This window comes from Mustelus asterias, chromosome 8 (assembly GCF_964213995.1).
Source record: "Mustelus asterias chromosome 8, sMusAst1.hap1.1, whole genome shotgun sequence".
Lineage (NCBI taxonomy): Eukaryota > Metazoa > Chordata > Chondrichthyes > Carcharhiniformes > Triakidae > Mustelus > Mustelus asterias.
The window spans coordinates 92576136-92599284 of NC_135808.1; the positions used below are offsets into that span (position 1 = coordinate 92576136).

Genomic DNA, 23149 nt, shown 5'->3' on the forward strand with positions numbered 1-23149 from the left:
TGTCCAGCAGCAAAAATGTAAACTTGTCGCAGGTCCATCTCAAGATTCAGAAACCAGGAGCTGAGGTCCACCTCAATCATGGAGACATTTATATTCATGTAACAGCAAGCAATCTCCCATACTCCTGGCATCAAAGTAACACTTAGAAGATGCGCAAGACAATAAATATCACCTCAAGGTCACCGAAGGAAGGACTCTATTAGAAAACATAGGAAGGAATCTTAGCAAAACAGAACTGCAAGTAAGCAGACGTTTAGTGCATGAGGGATCTGTTTGTAATTGAAGTACGGGTTTTGCCATTGCTCTTTCACTCAGACATGGCATCTCCATCTTGTTTCTGAGCTCCCTGAGGAATCAGAGAGGCAATATGGGATGACAAACCTAATCTGACAAAGGAAGGTTTTCCAGTTAAAGCATTCCCAGCAGAGGTCCGAATGGCTGAACTTAACATTTCTTCCTGATGCTTCAGCACCCACAAGAAATGGAGAGGAGACCTGGGAACAGTCTCCCATTTAAGTCAAAGATGAGGAGGAATTTCTTCTGTCAAATTTTCTACATGGAGAATAGTGGAGGCTGGGTCACTGAATATATTTAGGCTGATTGCGACTGGTTTTTGATTTACAAAGGATGCAAGGGTTATGGGGGCAGGCAGGAAAGCAGAGTTAAGGCCAAAATCAGATCTGCCATGATATTGATAAATGGCTAAACTGGCTCAAGGAGCCAATGGCCCACCCTTGCACCTATTTCTTTTGTTTTTGTATCACGCGGGCATGGATACAAGTGGGTGAGGAAGTCGGCAGCAAGAATCTGGTCCCTCCAACTTGGAGAGTGCTCCAAAAATTTCAAGAATCTCAGAAGGGCAAGGAAGGAGAGTAGTAGAATGCTCCCAGGGGTAATGCCCCTTCTTCTGACTTTCCCAGCATTCTCCTGAGCAACACTCCTTAGACCGACACCATTTGCAGCTCCACTCATTCCTCTCCACCCAGGCACCTCACATTCCATCTGAAAAGCCAACACCCACAACCATCACCATGCTCACCTTTGTGACATTTCGCATCTGTGCCGCACAATCACTCTGCACAAATGTTGTTCTTCCCTCCTCACCACACAATCTCTTTCTTATACTCACAACTCTCTGCTTTCTCTCCCTGCAGGAAGAGGGAATACACAACTCCAGGGGGAAGCAGAAAATATGGGTTATTTATGTTGCAATGGTGGTGTCTCATTGATGAGATCTTGAGACTTTACTGGTAGATTTTAACTATTTACATTTCCAAGTATGGTCTTGCATGGCGTTGCTGCTACCATGTAGGCGAGCTGCTTACAGAGTGTTGTTCTAGGCAGTTGTCTGACCATGTGACTGCATACATTACACTGTGGATGGAGCCAATCTCCAGTCCCATGTTAACCCTTGCTTTGCCGAGCACCTTACATTATAATGTATGCAGGCGCATCATCACATGCGAGATCATATTGTACTTCCTGATCCAGTGCTAATTTTCTGGCTTTTAGCACACTGCATGCATACATACCGCAGCTGCCGTCCCTCCCACTTCAGCAACCAACCCTGCCACCCCTTGGCAATTAAATTACTATACAGAATGTTTGATCATTAAAATTTTGAGCCTTAATTTTAACTTGAGGTAGGAATCGGGCCAAAAAGAGGTGAGAGTAGTGGCAAGACAGCCCCTGCACTCCCCCCCCGCCCCATCCCCCCCCCCCCCACCCCCCACCCCCCAATATGGTTAGTGCAAGGTCCTGGTGATTTTTATTTCTGGTCCTCATTTTGAAGAACAAATTGTATGTGCTTTAAGGAAACAGGATGACAGGAGTCAAATGACCTTTTGACATTATTTGCATTCTAATATCCTTATGTTCCTCTCTTTTCATGGTTCTATTCAAAAATAAATGACTATGTCCCAGTATCATGGTATTAAGTTGATAGAAATTGAGCAGCTTTAATGACTTGTATAATGGAAACATTTTCTCTATGTATTCAACAGGAAGCTATGGAAAAAATGGGAAAAATTGGAGAAATAATTAATCCAGATCCCAGACAAAAAAGGTACTTTGTTTTCAAATGTTCCTCGCTCGATTGATTTTTCTGTTCTCTTGGCCATCATGAACTGTTTATCGAAATCTGATAACCAGACTTGTATCAATCACAGTCTTATACTATCCTCTAGATTATGATCATTAGAGTGTTGTGGGGAGATCCACTTTGTTCCTTTGCTACATGGTACCTCCTCAAATTGCTGAACAGTAATCAGCAAGTTTTAGGGGAGGGGCTTGGTCACTGTGACCCTTCCATTTTATGAAGCAAATGTACCAAGGCACTGTACCACATGGGTATTAGATTCATATTGTTTCACACTGTTACAGAATCACAGAGCTGTTGCAGTACAGAAGGAGCCATTTGGCTCATTGTGTCTGCACCGGTCATCCAAATGAAGAACTCAGCCAGTTCCATTCTCCTGCCTTCTCCCCGTAACCCTGTATATTCTTCCTTTTAGTCTAATTCTCTTTTGAATGCTTCAGTTGAACCTGCCTCCATCACACTCTCAAGCAGGGCATTCCAGATCCAAACCACCCAATGCGTGAAACATATTTTCCTTGTGTCGCTATTGCTTCTTTTACTATTTTCTTTCAACCGGTGCCCTCTCATTCTCAATTCTTCCATGAGTAAGAACATTTTCTCCCTATCTGTTCACTCCAGACCTCTCATGATTTTGCATATTTCTCTCAAATGCACTGACTAAGTTTGTATTCCCACGACGACGGAAGCTTAAGGGCAGATGGAATTGAAGTATTTTGAATGATTAAAGGATTCAGTAAGCTGGATAGAGGGAAACAATTTCCTCTGTTTGGGAAATCTAGAACAAGGAGGCAGAATGCCAAAGTGAGAGCCAGGGGTGATTTCAGGAAGAATTTGCACATGTAAAGGGGAGTGGAAATCTGTTATGATTACAACTACACTTGAATCATATTTAATATAAATGTTATCTTCTGACAAGCTCAGACTTCTTATGAGTTATATAACTTGATCTTATGAATGGATTATGGAGGTTCGTATGTCAGAGGCTGAACCATTCTGTTGAACTGTACACCAGAAGCGCTGCAGCATATAATATGATTATTGAATTTCTCCTATCAATGAAAAACAACATGAGAGCAATTTCAAAATACTGTCCCATTAGAGACTCTATATTTCCCTCCTTTACTGCTGTTCTGTCAAAGAATATACTTTTAAAATTATATTCATTCATGGGATGTGGACATTGCTGACTGAGCCAGCATTTAATGCCCATCCCTAATTGCCCTTGAGAAGGTGATGGTGAGCTGCCGCCTTGAAGTGCTGCAGTCCTTGTGCTGTAGGAAAACCCACAGTGCTGTTAGGAAGAGAGTTCCAGGACTTTGACTCAGCAACAGTGAAGGAACAGCGGTAGAGTTCCAAGTCAGGATGGTGCATGGTTTGGAGGGGAACTTGTAAGTGGTGCTGTTCTCACACATCGTACCTGTTGATAGTGCTTTTTTCACAGGGCCAGTCAATAATTTGTTCTCATGTTTTGCTTTCTGGGAGCGCTGACCCTTGTTCTATCAGTCGCACATTCTGCCATCCCCGGATCTTTTTTGGCATTATTAACACCTGCCTCGGTCTTTAACACTATCATTTCCATTTTCTATGTCATGTGTCGATGGCATCTTTATAAATCTCTTCTGAGCTCCCACCTATCCCTGACCTTCTATTTTGCTCCACCTTTCCCACCCACCCTCTTCAACAGTATAAAACCCATCTCATCAGCTCTGAAGAAGTCAATGCTAATTCTGTTTCTCTCTCTACAGCTGCCAGACCGGCAGAGTTTTTCCAGCATTTTCTGTTTCATTTTCAGATTTCCAGCATCCACAGTATTTTGCTTTTATTTCAGTCAAATGTGACCTATGTCAAGGGCAGTCACACTCAGCTCATCTCTTGAGTGCAGCTCTTTTGTCCATGTTTGCACTGAGCCTGTAATGAGATCAGGAGCTCAGTGGCCCTGGCAGAACCTAAACTGAGCATCAGTGAGCAGGCGATTGCTAAGTGTTGACGATTGATTGAGAGTACACTGATGGAGCGGTGCTTGGCCAGCTTGGACTTGCCTGCTTTTTGTGTGCAGGACAGACCTGGGCAATTTTCTGTCTTTTCTGTAAGATATGATTCCATGAGTATGACTATGTCAGGTTGTTGCTTGACTAGTCAGTGGGACAACTCTCCCAATTTGGACACTGGCCCCAGGTGTTAGTAAGGAACACTCTGCAGTTTTGAGAGGGCTGGGTTTGTTTCTGTTTTCGGTTTCTGAACATTACAACAGTGCCTACATTTCAAACTGTTTTATTTGCCATGGAGTACTTTGGGACTCCCCAAGGCTATGAAAGGCCCTATAAACGTCCCAAACATCCACATTTAAAACAGGAAGTCACTTATATCAGCAGAACAATCAATAGCCAATATCTATTTGCATTCACATTCATTTCAAAGCTGCTGGTTCCAGCTTACCTTTATTTTTGGGAAGAAGTGTGGTAAACCACTGTTAGCTTATTGCGTGTGTGTGTGACATGCCTGGACACGTTCCTGCCGGCCCTGCCCCGGACTCCTCCCCCCGCTGGTCCAGGTATAAAGGCGACAGCTCCCCACCCCCCTGCCTCAGTCTGGACCATCGGCATGGGTGTGCTCCAAGTCTTTTGCTAATAAAAGCCTATTTGTTCTTGCATACAAACTAGTCTTTGCTTGATTGATGGTGCATCAATTTTATTAGCAAAAGTTTTGGGATGGAGCAGATACTAAAACCCGATAAACTCGAACTGGACCCTCAAGCTGTAGGAGCCTCTAACAGCTTCGATCACTGGCTGCGCTGCTTCGAAACTTTCCTCACCTCCTCCTCCATCGTCCGGGCCGAAACCGACAAGCTACACGTGCTCCACGCCCGGGTAAGCGATCAAGTATTCTCGATGATTAGAGACGCAGAAACTTACAAGGATGCAATCGAACTTTTAAAAGACCAGTACAACAAACAGTCTAATGAAATCTACACCAGACATCTTCTGGCTACTCGCAGACAGCAGCCAGAAGAATCGGGTGATCAATTCCTGCATGCGTTGCGAGCACTTGGCAGGGCCTGCAACTGCAAGACTGTAACAGCCGCCCAAAACACTGAGGACTTAATCAGAGATGCCTATGTCACAGGTATCAGGTCAAACTATCTCCGACAACGACTGCTGGAACAGGGTGGGCTGGACCTACAAAAGACTGTGGCGCTTGTCGACTCGTTAGAGGTGGCCTTCCATAATCTCGAGGCCTACACCCCCGACCATGGGGGCGCATCGTGGACACCGCAGCCGCCGCCACCTCTGTACTCGGGAGGGCCGCAGGCCTACGCCATGCCACGTACCACACCAATGACCCGACCGCTGCGGCAGTCTCCTGAGGCCCGAAGTGCTACTTCTGCGGCCTGGGGAAGCACCCCCGACAACGCTGCCCGGCGAAGGATGCAATCTGCTCCGGGTGTGGAAAGAAGGGCCATTATGTGAAGGTATGCAGAGCGAAATCAACCTCTAAGTCCAGTAGCGCCGCGTGCGACCCGCGGGGGCCTCCATCTTGGGAGCCGGTAGCCGCGTGTGAGCCGTGCAGGCCGCCATCTTGGATGCCATCAGCCGCGTGCGGGCCGTGCGGTCCGCCTTCTTGGACGCCATCAGCCACGTGTGGGCAGTGCAGGCCGCCATCTTGGACGCTGTCAGCCGCGTGCGACTACTCACAAAATCCAACGGTGGCTTCGATTACGCTGGACCAATCCAGGCCTCACCAACTCGCCAGGTCTATGATGGACATCGAGGTAAATGGTCACATTACAAACTGTTTATTTGACTGTGGGAGTACGGAGAGCTTTATTCACCCTAACACAGTGAGTCGCTACGCCCTTTCAGTACTGCCAGTGAATCGATCTCCATGACTTCAAAGTCCCACTTGGTGGATGTCCTCGGGTACTGCGTGGCGACCCTGACTGTACGGGGCACAGTGTGCAAAAATTTCAAGCTCCTCGTGCTGCCACAACTCTGCGCTGCCGTACTCCTGGGGCTAGATTTCCTGAGTCATCTTAAGAGCGTCACCATGGAGTATAATGGGCCTTTTCCCCCGCTCTCCGTTTGCAATCAGCAGTTCTTAGATCGCCCACTGCGCACCACCTGCAGCCTCTCGACCCTTAAAGTTGCCCCCCCCCCCTCTCACTGTTTGAAAATCTCACCCCCGATTGCAAGCCCATCGCCACCAAGAGCAGACGGTACAGTGCTGGAGACAGAGCTTTTATCAGGTCCAAAGTGCAACGGCTCCTAGGGGAGGGGATCATTGAGGCCAGTACCAGCCCCTGGAGAGCCCAAGGAGTAGTTGTTAAAACTGGGGAGAAACATCGCATGGTCATTGACTACAGTCAGACCATTAACCGGTACACGCAGCTGGACGCGTACCCTCTTCCCCGCATATCTGACATGGTTAATCAGATTGCGCAATTTCGCGTGTTCTCCACCATCGACTTAAAATCTGCATACCACCAGCTCCCTATCTGCCCGGAGGACCGCCAATATACTGCCTTCGAGGCGGATGGCCGCCTCTATCACTTCCTTAGGGTCCCATTCGGCGTCACCAACGGGGTCTCAGTTTTCCAGCATGAGATGGACCGAATGGTAGACCAGAACGGGCTGCGGGCCACCTTCCCGTACCTGGATAACGTCACCATCTGCGGCCATGATCAGCAGGACCATGACGCCAACCTCCACAAATTCGTCCACACCGCCACACTCCTAAATCTGACCTATAATAAGGAGAAGTGCATATTCCGCACACACCGCCTCGCCATCCTTGGTTGTGTTGTGGAAAACGGGGTCATCGGTCCCGATCCCAACCGCATGCGTCCCCTCCTGGAACTCCCCCTCCCCACCACCCTCAAAGCACTGAGGAGATGCCTGGGCTTCTTCTCATATTACGCCCAGTGGTTCCCCAATTATGCGGATAAAGCCCGTCCGCTCATCAAATCCACCTCTTTTCCCCTGACGGCAGAGGCCCGCCTGGCCTTCAACCGCATCAAAGCAGACATCGCGAAAGCCACGATGCATGCTGTAGACGAATCCATCCCGTTCCAGGTGGAGAGCGACGCGTCTGACTTCGCCTTAGCCGCCACCCTTAACCAGGCGGGCAGACCCGTGGCGTTCTTCTCACGAACCCTCCAAGGCCCTGAAATTCGACACTCTGTCGAGAAGGAGACCCAAGCCATAGTGGAAGCTGTACAGCACTGGCGCCACTACTTAGCTGGTAAACGATTCACCCTACTCACGGACCAACGGTCAGTTGCATTCATGTTTAATGACACGCAACGGGGCAAGATCAAAAACGATAAAATATTGAGGTGGAGAATCGAGCTCTCCACCTACAATTACGACATCTTGTACCGGCCCGGAAAGCTCAATGAGCCCCCAGACACCCTGTCCCGGGGAATATGTGCCAGCGCACAAATAGACCAATTGCAGACTCTCCACAATGACCTCTGCCACCCAGGGGTCACCAGGTTTTTTCACTTCATTAAAGCCCGTAACCTGCCCTACTCCATTGAGGAAGTCAGGTCTTTAACCAGACACTGCCAGGTCTGCGCAGAGTACAAGCCGCACTTCTATCGGCCAGACAGAGCACACCTCATAAAAGCTACCCGCCATTTCGAACGCCTAAGCGTCGACTTCAAGGGCCCCCCCCCCTCTTCTGACCGCAACATATACTTCCTCAACGTCATTGACGAATATTCGCGTTTCCCCTTCGCTATTCCCTGCCTGGATATGACCTCTGCCACAGTCGTCAGAGCCCTGCACAGCCTCTTCACCCTGTTCGGTTTCCCTAGCTGTATCCATAGTGACCGGGGATCCTCCTTTATGAGTGATGAGCTGCGACAGTACCTGCTCTCCAAAGGCATAGCCTCGAGTAGGACCACTAGCTACAACCCCAGGGGGAACGGACAGATAGAGAGGGAGAACGCGACAGTCTGGAAGGCCGTTTTACTAGCTCTGAGATCTAAAGGTCTTCCAGTCACCCGCTGGCAAGAGGTCCTCCCTGATGCACTATACTCGATTAGATCACTCCTTTGCACAGCTACCAATGCTACCTCTCATGAAAGAATGTTTGTTTTCCCCAGAAAGTCCTCCTCGGGGACCTCACTACCGTCGTGGCTGACGTCCCCAGGCCCTGTCCTGCTCCGGAAGCACGTGAGGCCCCATAAGTCGGATCCCCTGGTCGAAAGGGTCCAACTCCTCCACGCCAACCCCCAATATGTCTATGTGGCGTACCCCGACGGGCGGGAGGACACGGTCTCTGTTCGAGACCTGGCACCCGCAGGTGCCCCAGGGACCACTATGACCCACAACCCCACACCCCCAACCCTCAACGTTGTCCATACAGCACCAGGGCCACAGCACGCTCCCCTAGCCCCCGTATACAGCACGCCTGAGCCCCAGGAGCCGCCACCACGCACCCGACAATCTGAAGGGACGACTGATGACTCGAGCGACTACGACCTGGCGCCTGAACCAACACCGCGGCCACCTGAACCGACACCACAACTGGCACTACGGCAGTCACAGCGGCAGATCAAGCCCCCAGAGATACTAAATTTGTAATTGTGTAACTATCGTTCCACCCACCTCACCCCCACCGGACTCTTTTTTAAAAACAGGGGGTGAATGTGGTAAACCACTGTTAGCTTATTGCCTGTGTGTGTGACATGCCTGGACACATCCCTGCCGGCCCTGCCCGGGACTCCTCCCCCCTGGTCCAGGTATAAAGGCGACTGCTCCCCACCCCCGTGCCTCAGTCTGGACCAGTTCATCGGGCATGGGTGTGCTCCAAGTCTTTTGCTAATAAAAGCCTATTTGTTCTTGCATACAAACTAGTCTTTGCTTGATTGATGGTGCATCAAGAAGCACCTATGGTTACTCACTACTTCTCAGGTCTTCAAGGTTTCTCTAACATTGAATCCACTTCCTTACCCAGCCCATTCTTTCAAATTTCTGATCCTGTAGCCTTTATTAGCTTTGCTTCTTGTGCCTTTTCCATATGAATTCCAGTTTGTTGCTGTTGTATGGTTGACATTTCCACATTTTAAAAATCCGAATATACCTATTCACGTTCCCTGATACAAAAGCTTGTTGCCAATGTCATTTCTGCTTCCATTAAAGAGACTGGAAATCACAGAGTTCATAGAATTCCTATAGTGCTGAAGGATGCCATTCAGCTCATTGACTCTCTCTTTTAGAGAATCTTACCCAGGCTCCATAAACCCACACATTTACCATGGCTAATCCATCTAACCTACACATCTTGGTACACCAAGGGGTAATTTAGCATGGCCAATCCACCTAACCTGCACATCTTCAGAGTGTGGGAGGAAACCGGAGCGCCCGGTGGAAACTCACGTAGGCACAGGGAGAACGTGCAAACTCCACACAGTCACCCAAGGCTGGAATCAAACTCTGGTCCCTGATACTGTGAGGCAGCAGTGCTATCCACTGTGTCGCAGAGCTGCGGGCAGCTCATTACAGGGAGAGAAAGAAACATCCTTTGGGGGCTATTTTGGTTATTGCATAATGAGTACAAATCACATTCACACAAAGTGGTGCTCTATAAGTGGTGAAAACTATATAAATGCAGGTTCTTCTCTATTTCTTCTGCGCCGCTATTTGGTCCCACTTTTGCCTTCAGTTCTAGGTGCAAGCAGTCTTTCCCTCCCTTGGAAAATTCCTGGACCTTTGCTTACGGTGCAACATTGTTGTATTCCTGGCATCGACGGTCCCCAACCTATTTTCCTCTACTTTTCAGCTCTGAGGTTAGCATTCCTCCCTGATAAAAGACCACAGTCCCTCTGCCGGTATATTAAATAAGGTAGTTAAACCCCAACCTTTTATCTGTTCGGTCGTCAAAAATCCCCCACCTTTCTTCAAACTCCATCTTTTATTTTATTAAGTATCAAACTCCTAATTCGTTTGAAGTAGAGATTATCAAGCATATTCAATTGTGCTTTGGGCATATACCCAAGTCACAATGGAGAACAGATGTCGCAAGTGCAATGCTGAATATCCTGGCAAATTGGAGTGCTCTGCACATTGGTGTCATTTTCTTTGAACCATATACAATTGCACAAATTGCTTATTTTTTCGTACCGATGCAATATTATTAGTTAAACCAGGAAAAGAAACCACTCCCAATGTTTAAGTAAAGATAGCAATCAAAAGTTTGTTACACTCCTTCGAAAAGTTCCCACATTTCGAGTATCACAGCTGTAATCAGTAAATTGCACACTCAATAACAGAGGAAAATGTCTGCTGTGTAACAAATGAAAAGGAAGTGATTTCAAACCTTTTATCTGACCTCAGGATTCACTTAGGGTGAGCTATCGTTTGACTTTTGTTCCAACAGAACCCCTCTATTAGACTGCAACCTACAGTGAACCCCTTTATTAGATTGCTGTCTAGAATTCATTTCCTGCCTGCAGGCTATTTATTCATCATGAAATGACTCGCATATCCTTCATGGCTTTTATAAATAAATAGCTGCATTTATAGTTTTAGTTTTGTATCCTTTTATGCTCATTTTACAAAAAATAAATCTGCTAGTGTCGTCCCGTCCCCCCCCCCCCCCCCCCCCCCCCCCGCCAAAAACATTTAAGTTAAAAGTTACGCAGCCACTGGACTCTAGAAAATCTACCAGGATAAGGCAGTGCTTCTTCCACCACTGAAACAAAACACAGGAAACATCTGGGGACCAAACATAAGCAGGCACGCATGTTATACATCATTCCCATGTGTCTGCTCATCTATACTGCTCAGGGGAAATCTGAGGAGAAACTGGCTTTAGTTTAAGGACCTATAAAGCTTGTCTAAGATTGTTGTTTTCCAGTTGAAAATGCAACAGAACATTTCTGTGCTGAGGTTCTACTTAAATCCAGTATAGACTCTTCCAAATGAGCAAAACATCCAGTGTAATTTCTCAGAAGTTGGTGGTTTGTCGTTAACAGAGTCAACACATTTTTTTCGTAGGTTTTATGACAACAAATACAAAGTCTTCTTGAAGCTTCTTGAGCACCAGAAGAAATACAGAGCTATTATGCAGAACAACTGATTGCCACAGCTAGGAATTGGCCAAAATTCACTCAATCCTTTACCATTTTCCGAGTGAACAAGTTATTTGGTAATAAAATTGCAATTACTACATTACCTTTGTACTGCATGAGAACCCTTGTAAAACATGAATTCTAAATAATCAAGTCTGAAGAAAGGTAATGTCATATGCCTTACCCCAGAAAACATTTTAGTTAAAAATGGTTAAAATGTGTAAACAGTTTCACTTTCATGTTAATACGAAACCTGTTTCTTGTAAGTCAGATGTTAATGCTCGGGAAATCTTACTCAGGCTTTGGGTTGGAACCTGCTTCCAGACTCCAGTTCCATGCTATACATTACAACTGTAGTGTCAGTTTTGCTTTGCACTGACACTCTCCTTGTAATGTAAATCTACACTAAAATGTCCTTGAGGTTACTGTTATTCATGGATTAATTACTTGGGACGGTGAGTTTACAAAGTGGGGAGGGGGGACGTGGGGGGAGGTGCTAGAGTGTGTTACAATTGTCCAATTCTAATGTTGAAATGAAAGTAACAGGAGTCCTGCCTACACGATGGGAAAGGGATGAGCTGGCGGGCTGTTAAAATGTTAGTCAGGTGCTCAGTGCTGCTTTGCCAACACTTCTGTGCCAGCCACTATTTGAACAGCCAGATCTCTGGCTGTTTTGCTCGCCTGAGGCCCCATCGTTATATAAATGCTCCAGGTCATTTGGATCTGATGTGATCTTAACTACTGATTGTGACAGTGTCACTCATTGCTTGACCTGCAGTGCTTGAGGATAGCAGAGGCCAAGGGAAAGTCAGTTTTTGATCTCTGTAAGATCAGCCGAGAGGATTAGCAGCACATCCCTTCCCTGCTACCCACAATCAGAAATTCCCTGCTCCTGCCCCCATTGCTCTCTCCTGCCCCTTGGCTGTATCAGCATTCCAAATCTCATTTCAAAGACCAAAATGAGTTCAAAGGTGACACACGGCGCCCTCAGCAGAGATTCCTGCTCACCCAGACCCATGCACACCGTAGTCATAGCCTAACTCCAAGTTGTCAGCCTGCCTCACAAGAGTTTATTTGAGAGAAAACTACACAAACAAGTAAACATAATACCACTAAATTATCATTACTGGTCTTATATCAATTTGCATGACAGAGCAAAGGCTTGATATCGTGCATGTTATAACAATGGATTGTGCAAACTTCTACCCAACAAAAGATATTTAAAACCCAAAGAAATTTCCCCTTCTCCACCAGCTTGTTAGTTCTTGCATATTCCAATACTGTTGCCACTGTTGCAGGCAACTTGGTGGATGTGCGATAATATTAGTGAGTCACCATTCTTTGATGACGAACATAGATGTCGGGCGGAATTTTCCCGAAATCACACAGAGTTCTGGATGAGGCGAGAAAAATTATGTGAAACTCACCGGCTTCACAGACGCCTTTTCTCGCCTGATCACAGCACTCTGCAGTTTCAAAGTGCAGGCAAGGGTCACACAGCCAGCTGGAGGAGCAGGGCCTAAGTACATCGGCAAAGCCGGGAATCTGAGATCAGGGTGCCCTTCATCTCAAAGTTACATGTAAGGGCCTCCCTCCCCCTCACGGATATCGAGACCTCCCCCCCGCCGCCCCCCTCCCCCCCGCCTCACCAGAATGCCAACATCAGGGAACCCCCTCTCTCCCACACCTCTTGCAGGCATAGGGGCTTCTCCCTCTATCATTTTCTCGCAGGCATAGGGGCACTCCCCCAACCCCACCACACATAAGGGGAACCCCCTCCCCCCCCCCCCCCCCCCATTGAAGGAGGATTACCCACCCTGCCAGAGCCCCCTGGACACTGCCCCCTGGCACTACGAGGGGTATTGCAAGAGTGCCAGATGCAATGTCCAGCCTTGTCCTTCAACCCTGGGGCCTCCAGGCATCTCCGTGCCCCCAGTGTGGTCATCACGACTGGTTTTCGCTTTGAAAACCAGTAGTGATTCACGCCAGCATGATATCATGCTGCTAGGAGGAGGATACGTCATGGGCAAACTCTTAAAGCTCTTTTAATATTCAAATTTATTATAATGTATGGAAATCACATCATTGGCAGGGGGCGGGGAAGAGGTCAAATTGAGATCCCACCGGCACAAGTCTTGTTTTTGGCTGCTCGAGAGATTTTGCGGCCATACCGGGAATTACGCCGGTGGCGAACGGGGCCGCCAGATTGGACCCGCCATCTCTGATGGTGTGAACAACAGGCCATCATTTCTGCCAGTAATGTGCAAGTTAAGTATTCAATGCACCTGTAGAGATTACCAGTGCAGTTTTTGCAATGCTGCCTTGGACAGACCAAGTATCCCCCAATATAACGGAAGACCCCAGGGAAACATTCAAAGCCATTTAAACGTTATGTATCCTAATTGTGCAGCTCTTTCTCCATTGTGACCTAAGTTATAAAAGCCATCTTTCAATGTAAAATGCGATGGATTCTGGAGTTCCAGGAACCTGAGAACATTACAAACAGTTCTTGGATAGAAAGGTTCTTACAGCTGACGTCCAGGACCAAACAAAATCATTTTTTTCACATGGTCTTGCCTGATTTCACCTTTATTGTCATTGTATGACTACAGATTCCTGTTATAATTTGCTTCTTTGTATTTTATTCTCTTTCCCTTTCGAAAATAATTAAATAAACTCAAAAATGTTGATCAATACGTTTTCTAATGGAGCCACTTATTACTTTTGGTCCTTCAGCTGATGCCAGCACTGAATGGTATTCTGCCATGTCTGCAGCAGCAGTAACTGCAGAGGTGAGTTCAAGCAATGGGAATGAATTTCTGCAGCAGTTCTGGTATATCAGTGTCTATCACTTTTTGACAGAAGTTCTCCCTAAATTTTGGTAAAACGGCAAACCCCATTTTTCAAGGGGTTCCATTGCTATTCCATGAATGTAATGATAGATGAGCAAGAGAACCTCTGTAGAAATTAACCCCCATTCTTTTTAGCTTACTTATCTGAAAATTATAATAATATTTTAAAAAAGATTTTTCATCTTGCACTCACCATGACAGACACAAGAGTACCAAACTTCAAAGGAAACAACAAGTTACACTGCATGAGATAAAGTTGCTGATTGGCTGGCAATTGGACGACGTATTGCTATGGACAATATACCCAGCAACGGTTATTACTACCAGCACCCCAAACATTAGTTAATATGCAAAAAAGACAAGTTGACTTTGATTGGTCAAGGAACTGCCATGGGAAATGTTCCAGGAAACCATTGACCCCTTGTGCTTTTCTCATGTTCCTTTGTGTTATATTTTTATGATGTGGAGATGCCGGCGTTGGACTGAGATGGGCACAGTAAGAAGTCTCACAACACCAGGTTAAAATCCAACAGGTTTATTTGGTACCATGAGCTTTCGGAGCACTGCCCCTACACCAGGTGAGTGGACTTATATTTTTATGTAAGTTGTACCCCTTAGTCAGCACATCCAGATTTCCTGAAACATTTCCAAGCATAATAGGCCTAACTACTTGGTGTAGTGACAGAAAAACTACCAATTAAATTGTCTACGATACAACTACATTTCTGGGGACTGTCTTTTCTGGGATGAACAGAAACGTTGTCAGGTGGAAGAAAGCTATGAGGGTGTGCATCACAGTTATCATTGGTACCACTTAGCCTGCATTCCTGCTGAACAATGTGGTACCATTGTTCAGTAACAAAGGCTTGTCAGGATGGATTATGTTGTCTGTCATGTGGCAGTGTTCTAGCGGGCTCACACTTTCCAGGTAAATGAACAGGAAATGCAGCCAGCAGGTGAGTAATCTCAGGACATAAAACATCAGAAGAGGAAGGTCCCAAGAAGTTTGTGCAGGCAACCAGGGTAAGGTCCTGATTAAGTATTGACAGAAAAGAATAGAATAACTCCAAAGTTGCAGCAGGTGAGTGGTAAAAGTCCCAAAGAAATTCCTGGTCCAACTATCTTCTGTCTCCTTCTTCATACCAAACCCAACCCATTTTCACCTCATCCCTTTATGACCCCTTATCATCATAAGAAATATCTCAGCCATTGGCAAACTCCCTTCCTCTGTGAGAAGCAATTGTTGCTCCATAAATAATCTCTTCAAAGTCCTGATCACTCAGCTCCTTTACCGGTCAACTTGCCCTGATATTTACTGACTTCATTGAGCTCCATTTGCACAGGTATCATTTCCCTGCACAAGTATTTATGGTAATTGTCATTTTAGACTAATAAAAAGGATTGAACATACATTCAGGGCAGTTTATGAGCAACATGTAAACATCACGGACAGTAAATTATTGGATGCAGCCTATTATTGTTCAGTTCTACTTCGAAAAAGGTAATTAACACCAAGCCTATCTTGATTTTGAAGTGGCGGGGGGAGGGGGGGTTAGTGGTGGTGGAAAAGCTGCTTTGCCAAGGTTCAAGGTTAAATGTGACTGTAACATTGTCAGAGAGTAGTAAACGGTTCAGCAATTTCACATGCCATGTATTTTCCTGAATCCGATCTGCAGCTTGTTTGAAACAGCAGCCTTTAACATTTTTTTCATCAGTCAAAAGAAAGTGAAGAATTGGGATTTGCACATAATCTAACGGCTAAGAGAGAGAATTCAGCAAGGAGGGTTTATTGAGGGGACCCACTTTCAACGCAACCTCTACATTATGAACATTATAAAAATTGTTCTTCTCCCATGAAACGCAAAGCTACATCATACTGAAGTCGGAAAACAGAGCTTGACAGCAAGACAGATTGAATTCCCTGTTTGAAGAAATAAAGCTTTCAGTCACACCCTTTCAAAGGCAACTCCTCCTCCGCTCTGCCAACTGTAAAACATGATTTTATCACTTGAATTTTCACTTCCAAAAAGTATAATTTAAGAAAGACTGTGAGGAGAAATAGCGTGGGGCACAGGATTTAAAAGATTAGGAGAGAAAAACAAATAATGAGTTGCATCCCCCCAGATCTTTGAAAATGCATTTTACATTCTCGGGCGAAAACATAAATAGTTGCAGATTTATTAAAATAAAAACACCTCTGCTGTGCTTATGGCTAGCAACAAACATGGATGGAAAATTGCAAGCAATTTTAACATTAAAATCCTATGTACAACGATCAGTTTGAACATTGTTAAAGTATATCTACACAGTTTTATCAAACCAGATGTTCAGCACATAGCCCACATCCTGTGAAAAGTCTGGTTCTTTAATTTGGGTAGTAGTGCTGGTTAGACTAGTGCACTCTGGTCCCACCTACCGGCAAATATTAATCATGCAGAAAAGCAGCAGGATTACAACAGTCAGGTCATCAGCGGTTCCCAAGATCCCATCGATGGTTTCAGGAATTATATCAAGAGGGTAAGTGAAGCACGTGATAGCTGCAAAGGAACAAATTGCAATCCTCAAACAGAAGATCCATACTAGTCCGGCCATTGTAAAGAGTCCTCTAAAAGCCATCTGGAGTAACAGGGGCGTGTCATAGATATAATCTGCAAACTGAGCAAAAGGACAAGAGAATAAGGGGGATGGAGAATAGTCAGAACACAAGTTACAATTAGCTTTGATAAGAACATGGAGAGACTGGAGAGTGTGGAGGTCATGGATCATAAAGCTCAAAAAACCTGATTTGGAATTCAGGCCAATATAACAGGCTTTTAAAAAAATGTTACTGACTGAAGTACATTTAGTCTAAGCAGTCTCATATTTGTGAATAGAATCCACATCATTAAACTATCGAGAACTTGACGAGGAAACAGTAGCCTTATTCAGGGAATCGCATGGTTGTCTGGTACAGGAAATTGAACCAGAGTAGAAGAATGTTTACTGTGCAACTAACTGGCCTAGACTGTAACTGACCTGGGAATCAGAGGGAAAAAAATGATCAAACCTTAGTATTATTGATCCCAATAAAAATACTTCAAATAAGTTAAAGGTGACAGAAAAATAATATTGGAAGTTTGAAAAACCATAATAAACAGCTAATGTATCCCCCAACAACCAGAACTAGTTTCTGTTTTAAGTACATTACAAGGGGAATAATTAACTCATTTTTGATTGAACGCTGATTTATCAATTGTAAGATATATCTAAAGCGTATGGAATGGTACTATGTTTGTGCTGTGGTATGATGAGATTGTTTTCATCAGCGGTTGATGTGTTTGTGACACAAAATAGATATAAGCAAATGCTCGACTGCTTTCACTGCTGACAGTCTGACAGAATTTTTATGATCCATCCCTTCATCAGCTCCCAATGATTGACACTGGGATTGCAGGAAGGCAGAAATCTTAATTTACTCCTGGTAGGCTGCTATTCGTGTAAGCACTTGTACTCCTATTACCTTCAACAAGGGAAGAAATAATTAATGCATGCTACCTCCATTACTGAATTGGCAACCAAAAGAAAGTAAACCAAATAAAAGCAAAACATGATAAAATAACATACATTCTAAAACTGGATAAATGCTCTGTATTTTTATCATTGCTTGCTCTTTCCTTGTTATATGATTTTAAGAATGTATACAGAATTAGGAAAATTAAAGATCATTGCACATATGCCATTGATAATGTTGCACCATTGATTTGCCCTAATTTACATAATTAGATTTCACTCAATAATCTGATTAGAATCTTGTGGCACTCATTCCTCATTCACAATAGAATCTAATTTCAAACAGTTGGATTCACATGTATGAGACCTACAGGTCGAGGCTGTCCAGAGAAGCGCTTGTTGTAGTCTCTAATATCCCGTATAACTTGTTGACCCTGCTTTTCCTGCTGGTTCTCACAGAATAGACTATAAAGCATGTTCACCTGTAAAGAGAAATACAATGGTTTGCTCTACCGGACTGTAGACACAGAAGGGATGCAGTGTGATTTTGCTCTTTTCAATTATGGTTCATAGTCAAACTCTTAACTGCAATCTATTCCTGTTCATTTATCATCCCTCAGTTTGATTTACTGGACACTGGGAATAAACTCCAGGGTTGTCTTATTGGACAGTTCAAATATTTCAGTACAAAAATACTTCAAATTATGAGGACTAAGATGAACAAGCATAATTAAGTTTGCAAACATAATTTGTTAGTCTGCATGTGCATTATCGACTATTGAATATGAATAATTGATGTAGATATCAATTTAACGCAAGGAAGCAATCCCATACAGTAAAGACAGATCTCTAGTGCTTCACTAGAAAATGTTTGTCAAATTTTTGTCCATTTTTAGCTAAACTTCTTTCTTGATCGAGTCAGGGACTCTTTCAGTTTAAGTGTTTATCTTTGTTGAACCTCTTCTCCAGTCTGGATTTTCCTGCTTTATATATATTGATTTAGGAAGCATCAAAGACATGGGTGCAAAGCTGCCTACCTTGTATTGTTGTAAATTCAATACTTATACTATTGGCTTAGGGAAGATGCTTTGCTTTGTTGGTGATGCATCACCCAATTTCTGTTAACTGAGCATTAGGTGGTAACACAAAACATGATGAGAATTATGTCATTATAGTCAAACATAACAATCATTTTGTGTCATCTCAGCATTTTCTGGTCACTTACTATCTTGATTTCCGGGAACTCTTTCTCATTCCCAGTATGGAACATAACACATACAAAGAAGATAGTAGCCACCTTGACTCCCTCAGAAGCCAATATTTCATGTCCAACAATTTTCCACGCACTCCATATAGGAACATAGGAATTAGGAGCAGGATCTTTTCAGGTGGGATCTAGTTTAGCCATTTTATTTTGTACTGCCTTGATGTAGAATGGGTTCTTGCTTTCCGAAAATCATGACTTATCAAAACAATTAGCCATTTATTCACCATAAACATTTCTATTGAATGGTTGTGTACCATTGTCAGGCAGTCTTTTTCTAATTGATATGTAAATTCCAATATTGGCTTCAGACAGTCTTGTAAGGGTCATCTAAACCTCTACACTGTCAGCTTGATTTAGTAGCAGCATCTAAGCTGTCGTGGGTCCATGCCCCATTCAAGAGACAGTATTGAGGGTGGGCTGTATTGTCACAAATGCTGTCTTCCAGATCAGGTGTGAAACTGAGGCCCCTCTGCTAACATGGGAACAAGGGTTTTAGTCTGATTAACTTTTGAAGGGCCTGTAACTTACCCATTGCCAGTGGATATGTTTGATTGTCGATTGAAGTAGAGATTTCAACCTCTGAGAAAGCCAGTGACTTTTGTTGGGACTTTCAACTAGTTTTCCACTATAACACCATTGGGATTTCAATGGAATCCACTGAAAACCATCAAGGAGCAGTTGAACCAGGTATCCACTATTTCTGAGAAGCCATGTAAGGAATAGAACCACTGCCGACCCCTCACAAAAAGAATGATTATGAAAATAGGGAGTCATGATACCAGGAGTTCCCAATTCGCTGGTACCATTGGGACCAGGCATGGGACTGGATGTTGGTAGGTTGACTGTGATAAGATATCCAAATGGGCCCCAGCAGAGAAAAGAGCTTGAGACAGGATTTTCCGGCCATGCTCGCCCCCGAAACTGGAAAATCTCACTCGAGGTTAAAGGACCTTTGCATGGTCCCCCCCTCTCTCCCCCCCTCTTTCCCCCCGCCCCCACCCCCCCAAATCTCCACCTGCCTGCTACGATTCCCGTGGCGGGTGGGATGGGAAAATCCCCCCCATGGTGTTACTGGAAGAAGAATAGGGGAGTTCTCCTCGTGTCCAGGCCAGTTTTTACGTCTCAATCAACACCACCAGAACATATTGGGCTGAATTTTGTGCAGGTGGGGCTGGGGGGTTAGGGGGATGCAGTTAACAGCGATCTGCCAGCAATCACTCTCATTGCTTCTAAAACTGACCAGAATTTCAGGAAATGGGGCACGTAGCAAATCAAGGTGGAAATGCTGAGGTTGTTGATCAGTTATTCAGGGCTCTGTCACAAGATGGGTGTGGCTCCTCCCCGCACCCGCCAGAACCAGCAATCACAAAAACATCAACCACTTAAAAAGTTGCACCTTCTTCAGTCAGCTGTCGAAGGGTTTTTTAATGACGATGTGGTTAATAAAATTTGATGTACAAGAAAACTGACTCTTAAAAAAAACTTGATAATTGAGGAGTTCTGTTAAATGATTGAGATTTTTAAGCTGAACTTTTTCAATAATTTTCTAAAACGTTTTTCAGAATATTTTAGCTTCCACCTATTTTTTTTTGGAGAAGTGATAGTTTCCTGTGTGAGGCTGGGGGGGGATTGGTCAGCGAAAATTATTTCATTTGATTGGCTGCTTGGACAGATGCCATCGCTGTTGCTGCACAGTGGGAATGCCCAGTTAGCAGGACAATCAGGGACAGTGCTACTGCATGGTGATGATACAGCTGGAATTCCTGCCAGACCGATTGCTGGATCTCTTAGTGAGATTTATTTTGCTGCAGCACAAAGTGCCTTTACTTCATTGCTGACTGCAAAATTTGGCCTATTAACTAGATATACGCCAGAATTCTACCGTCCCACCCGCCATAGAATCAGAGCGGGCGAGGGGTGGAAAATGGAAATGTCCGCTGACCTCGGCTTTATACGACCTCGACTGTTTTCCGGTCTCGGCCCAAATGCCATCCATTCTCTCTGTCTTACGGAAGAGAATACAGCTGCGAAGAAGGCAGCTGGCACTGCTGCTGCGGTGCTAGTGTTCTTACCCCTCCTCTTGGCAAAGATGGACGTGGAGCTACATAAGCTACTCCCATGCCTTGGTTAAGACTGGCAGTAGGAAAGTGCCTCATGAGGTGAGTGAAGTGCTAGACAGATGGAGCTACCTACCAAGAGACTGGCAATCACCAGTTCTGAGAGAAGTGCTTTGACCAGCACTTTCTCACCTGGGCATGACTAGAACTCCTCAGTGTAACTGATCAAAGCCTTTCCAGCTTGTCAGCTTCACTGAAGAAGACCCTTCCTGCTGTTCCCTTCCTGCTGTGCCCCAGCCTCGGTGATCCCGAGAAGTTGATGACAGGCCAGGAAACATGTACCCTGGGTGTGAAATCCAGAGTTTGGGGTTAAAACAGCATTGAATTGGCTTTTTAAACATCTTAACTGGTTTCCCAGTTTTCCAGAATTGGCTTTTTAAACATCTTAACAGGTGATCAAGAAGGCAAATGGGATATTGGCCTATATTGCGAGGGGGATAGAATATAAAAGCAGGGATGTCTTGATGCACCTGTACAGGGCATTGGTGAGGCCGCAGCTGGAATACTGTGTGCAGTATTGGTCCCCTTATATGAGGAAGGATATATTGGCATTGGAGGGAGTGCAGAGAAGGTTCACCAGGTTGATACCGGAGATGAGGGGTTTGGATTATGAGGAGAGGCTGAGGAGATTGGGTTTGTACTCGTTGGAGTTTAGAAGGATGAGGGGGGATCTTATGGAGACTTATAAGATAATGCGGGGGCTGGATAGGGTGGAGGCAGAGAGATTCTTTCCACTTAGTAAGGAAGTTAAAACTAGAGGACACAGCCTCAAAATAAAGGGGGGTCGGTTTAAGACAGAGTTGAGGAGGAACTTCTTCTCCCAGAGGGTGGTGAATCTCTGGAATTCTCTGCCCACTGAGGTGGTGGAGGCTACCTCGCTGAATATGTTTAAAGCGCGGATGGATGGATTCCTGAGCGGTAAGGGAATTAAGGGTTATGGGGATCAGGCGGGTAAGTGGTACTGATCCACGTCAGATCAGCCATGATCTTATTGAATGGCGGGGCAGGCTCGAGGGGCTAGATGGCCTACTCCTGCTCCTATTTCTTATGTTCTTATGTTCCCAAAAGATGCAAGGGGTTTTCCTGTCCACCTGAAATCCTGCCCAGGGAAATACGGAAGGGAGCAGGTGGGTATTAAAATCCTGACCCAAGGTCTCCTTTGGAGGATTTAACTACCTGTACACCTACAATCCGCCTCCCTTTGCCTGGGAAAATTCCTCCCTATGAGTCACTACATTCTTAATAAATCTAATAGACCTAATCTTTTCTTCACTAAAATCACTTAGATTCTTTGGTTGTGAAGGTGAGAGATACCAGCAGCTCCCTCACGTTCAGGTGCTGTTAGATTTCCATCCCCCATACATTTAATAAGTAACGAGCCAGCAATTGCGTTGGCACTTTGACTTCCATTTCTCTCTTTGCCTGCAGAACACATTCTTGGTTATGTGTTATGCATCAAATTTCCCAGGGGTGAGTAGTTACAAGTCTACCTCCCCCATTCTGATCACTCATGTTTGGCACATTTGTATGTTGTCACTCAATTCAAATTTGTACAACATTTCCGTTTAATTTGTATTTATTAGATTTAAGTCAATTCATACTTTATGTTCATCGAAATCCATTCACATCGACTGCAACATACCTTTTGTCTGCACAGAGGACAGCTCACAGCTCCTAACCAAGAACAATGTCCCCAGTATGCAATCAAACATGGTCCTGTTGATAAAAGAAAACAAGTAAATAAAATGACTGAATGACAGTGTGCTGGGATACTGCACTTCCACTTCTAGAAGTGGGCACATATTATCTGGAGTTTAGGAGAATGAAAGACCATCTCATTGAAATAGGATTCTGAAAGAGCTTGATAGGGTAAGCGCCTGTTTCTGCTGGTCGGGGAATCTAAAACACAGGGGCACAGTCTCAGGATAAGGTGCTGATTATATAGGAATGGTACAGGAATGAAATCATAGAAATCATAGAAACCCTACAGTGCAGAAGGAGGCCATTCGGCCCATCGAGTCTGCACCGACCACAATCCCACCCAGGCCCTACCCCCACGTATTTTACCCGCTAATCCCTCTAACCTACACATCCCAGGACTCTAAGGGGCAATTTTTTTTTTAACCTGGCCAATCAACCTAACCCGCACATCTTTGGACTGTGGGAGGAAACCGGAGCACCCGGAGGAAACCCACGCAGACACGAGGAGAATGTGCAAACTCCACACAGACAGTGACCAGGTGAGGAAAA

At 45.0% G+C, this 23149-nt stretch overlaps 1 protein-coding gene and 1 long non-coding RNA gene across 5 annotated transcripts in view; one reads left to right on the plus strand and one right to left on the minus strand.

Moving 5' to 3' along the window:
* fggy (FGGY carbohydrate kinase domain containing) overlaps positions 1–12962 on the plus strand; it is a 278408-nt gene extending 265446 nt beyond the window's left edge. For all 4 annotated transcript variants that reach the window (XM_078218494.1, XM_078218493.1, XM_078218491.1 and 1 more), the window contains 2 exons: positions 2004–2065; positions 11101–12962. In XM_078218494.1, the coding sequence (XP_078074620.1) occupies positions 2004–2040 (37 nt within the window). In that variant the 3' untranslated portion in view covers positions 2041–2065; positions 11101–12962. The remainder of the gene's footprint in view (positions 1–2003; positions 2066–11100) is intronic.
* Positions 12963–16102: 3140 nt separating this feature from the next.
* Positions 16103–22617, minus strand: LOC144497359 (uncharacterized). The gene is made up of 3 exons (XR_013498535.1): positions 22542–22617; positions 17887–17997; positions 16103–16681 (listed from the first exon to the last, which is right to left on the minus strand). It is a non-coding gene; the product is annotated as an uncharacterized LOC144497359 (long non-coding RNA).
* Positions 22618–23149: the final 532 nt, after the last annotated feature.